Consider the following 3,358-nt stretch of genomic DNA (forward strand, 5'->3'; position numbering starts at 1 on the left):
TGTGTATCTACTAGCGATGGATCCAGGGAATTCCTGGAAGAAGGACCCATGGGAGGGCTGGACCTACCAGCAGCTTTCCAATAAATCCACACAGTGGAGGAAACTACTACTGGTGAAGGAAGAACCTGCTGGACAGGGGGTGGATGGACACAGACCAGGACAGATGTTCCAAGTCTGAGAAGGGAGGATGAGGAACGATGTGCCCAAGGAAGCAGCGGGCAGGAGAGCAGCAGTGCCAGTGGTGGAGCTGGGGACAGGGAGGCACAGCACAGCAAGGGTAAGCAGGACAGTTACTTGTGTAATATCTTGAGCCAAACATGCAATAGTTTCTGATTCAGTAGCACAGATAACTATGAGGATGTGAGTGAGAGACATCACTCAGCGCAGAAAAATATCCAGGACAGTCCCTGGAAGAAATTCGTGGTAGCCCACCACCATATGTCTCAGAGGGATGCTTCAGTTCCTCAAATCCTTGGATTTTTGGTCTCACTTCTCTACAGCCTCCAAAAGACAATTCTGATAAAAATACAAAGAGAGCACTTCCCATTTCAAGAAACTGAAAAGCTGTTTCTGCTGAAAGACACGTTTCAGGTTCCCCATCCACACCACACAAAGTCAGAAGGCCTACCAAGAAAAATAGGTACCTGCACCATCGTCATAGAAAACTGAGTATTTACAGACAGCCAAGGAGATTTGTGGTTAGGGACAGTAGAAAAGACCCCCTTGTGCCACTCTGCGTAGTTCTGATTTTAATAGAATACTCTGCAGAAAATGGGTCCAGGTCCCCAAATGGATTCCTCACCCCAGAAAGCAGATGATTCACCACCAGAACAGCTTATTTCGAAAACCCAAATGAAGATGGAAAAAAAAAAGTAAAAACTCTAAACTATCCACCCATGGGAGTTCTTGCTCTGCATAGGCATGGCCAGGGACATCCATGAGCCAGGGAGATCCACCAGACATCCTTGTCATGTGTCATGGGGGAGTAATTTAGGGTTCTGCTCACTGCAGAACAATGTTGGGATTTCTCAAAGAGAAGCGCGACTTAAAAGAGTTCGGTGGTGAGCTCACTCTATTATTTACTGCATGGGGAAAATATCCCAAGCTGAATGCTGCTTACCTTCTCCCCAGGACCCTGCACCCATTCACAAAGCAAACTTTCAGGTGTCTTCCCTCCCTGATAGCCGTTCACTCTGGAGTCTATATTTTAGAACTCCAGCTGCGAACTTTCAGGAGAGGCCTGATAACTGTAGGCAGAGCAGACTTTCAGGAAACAAATTATCAGAAAAAAAAATTAATGGAGTAGAAGAGCAGGAGGGTTGGCTCAAGCTGGGTACCTGCACAGAGGTCCAACCCGAGCATAGCAAACCATAGACTTTTCTATCTCTATAGACCATTCACACCATGATTCAGTCCAATAGCAATATTTCACTTTGGGGTCTTCTTACTTCTCATTGGATCCTTTTCACCGATCTCCTGTGTGCCTTTGTTTAGCTGTAGACATTGTTTATAGTCCATAGCCTTGTAGGTGCTGTTTTGTCTGAATAAATCCTTTTCTTCTCAGCAAAGTGCAAACTGGACCTTATCTTGCAAGTGTTCAGTGTAGTTTGTAGTTGCTTTTGGTAAATATGAGAACTTTACAGCTTAAGATTTCAGCAAATCCAGCTTACTAAGTAACATGAAGCAGAGAGTACATTAAAAATCACACAACTTTATACTTCTAGATGATTCATTATATTCAGCATGCATTTACTTAAGCTAAATGATTGATATGAAACTTAAACTGGGCTCATACACTGCCCTGTGAGTAGTAAAACCACTGCCATACAGCCAGCTTATTTAGCAGAGAGAGCTCAAAGTGGGCTCATCCAGGCTGTCGTATTTATAGAATAAAGTGGTTGACTCGTAGTCAAGTTGCATACAGTGGGAAAGGTCTGCAGGAGGGTCCCTGTATCCACAACTTATCGGTGTTCAGTTGCCGTTCTGATTCCCCATGGGTCTCCTGGAAGGAGCTCTTGGCCTGGCTGCAGCTCAGGACTTTCCCTCCTCTGGAGCCTGGACCAAACTGCTGATGGTTTGGCTGGGGGGGGTCGAGTGCATCCGCCACATCATGTCACAAAGGCACTGCCACACAACACTCTGCCCCATCACAACACCTGGGTGAGCCCTGGAGCCCACAGGGACACTCGTGGGACCATGGGGGAGAGCAAAGGCCAACAGCTGCCACACACCATCTATTAAACCTTTCAAATCCTGGAGGAAATGCCCAGCTTCACTTAAGCCTGTCGGGATCACACATCATGCCAAGAAGGAGCGCAGGAGAAAAGCTCCTCCGTGAGCTGGGCTACAGGCTGGGTCACACATTAGGGGAGGGCAGCTTCTCCAAGGTGAAAGCGGCCACCTCCAACAAGTACAAGGGCCCCTTGGCCATCAAGGTGGTGGACCGGCAACGGCTCCCCTCAACCGTCACGTACAAGTTTCTGCCCCGGGAGCTCTCCATCATGCGCAAGATCCGGCACCCCAACATCGTGCACATCTTTGAGGTCATTGAGCTCTGCAATGGGAAGCTCTACGTGGTGATGGAGGCAGCAGCCACCGACCTGCTGAAGCTGGTGCAGCAGCTGGGGAAGCTGCCCTGTGTCCCCAGGGCCCGGGACATCTTTGCGCAGGTGGTGGGCGCCGTGTCCTACCTGCACAACCGCGACTTGGTGCACCGGGACCTCAAGTGCGAGAATGTGCTGCTCAGCGCTGATGGCCGCCGGGCCAAGCTCAGTGACTTTGGGTTTAGCAAGGAGGCCAACGGCCGCCCGGACCTGAGCACCACGTTCTGTGGGTCAGCAGCCTATGCGTCCCCAGAGGTGCTGATGGGCATCCCCTACGACGCCAAGAAGTACGACGTGTGGAGCCTGGGAGTGATGCTCTACGTGATGGTGACCGGTTGCCTGCCCTTTGACGACATCCACATCTGCAGGTTTCTCCAGCGGCAGAAGAAAGGGGTGCTGTACCCCGAGGGGCTGCCCCCGCCACCACAGCCCTGCCAAGCCCTCATTGCCCAACTGCTGCGGTTCTGCCCGGCCTCTCGGCCCGGCGTGGTGCAGGTGTCCAAGAACCCCTGGCTGAGGAGCACATCAGAGTGAGGAGCCATCCCCAGAGATGCCAGGAGAGCAGAAACACTCTACTGCAGCCAATGCTGTGTGCTGGCAGGACCCACATCATGCTCAACATTTGCTCACATGAGAAATCCCTGTCCCAGAGGTGTCTGTCTGTCGTCAGATCCATGACCAGCTCTCATGGAACACCTTATGTTCAACTACATCTTTCAGATATCGATTCTTACCAACATTTGAACTCTCTGCCA

The 3,358-nt window shown here is 50.4% G+C and overlaps 1 protein-coding gene across 1 annotated transcript; it reads left to right on the top strand.

Annotated features, from left to right (window-relative positions):
* Positions 1 to 2,300: 2,300 nt before the first annotated feature.
* Positions 2,301 to 3,137, top strand: TSSK6 (testis specific serine kinase 6). The gene has a single exon (XM_065638124.1). The coding sequence runs from the start codon at positions 2,301 to 2,303 to the stop codon at positions 3,135 to 3,137; it is 837 nt and encodes a 278-aa protein (XP_065494196.1).
* Positions 3,138 to 3,358: the final 221 nt, after the last annotated feature.

Source organism: Caloenas nicobarica, chromosome 6 (assembly GCF_036013445.1).
Source record: "Caloenas nicobarica isolate bCalNic1 chromosome 6, bCalNic1.hap1, whole genome shotgun sequence".
Lineage (NCBI taxonomy): Eukaryota > Metazoa > Chordata > Aves > Columbiformes > Columbidae > Caloenas > Caloenas nicobarica.

Coding starts and splice junctions, on each gene's coding strand:
- TSSK6 (XM_065638124.1), top strand. CDS start 2,301: ATGCCAAGAAGGAGCGCAGGAGAAAAGCTCCTCCGTGAGCTGGGCTAC.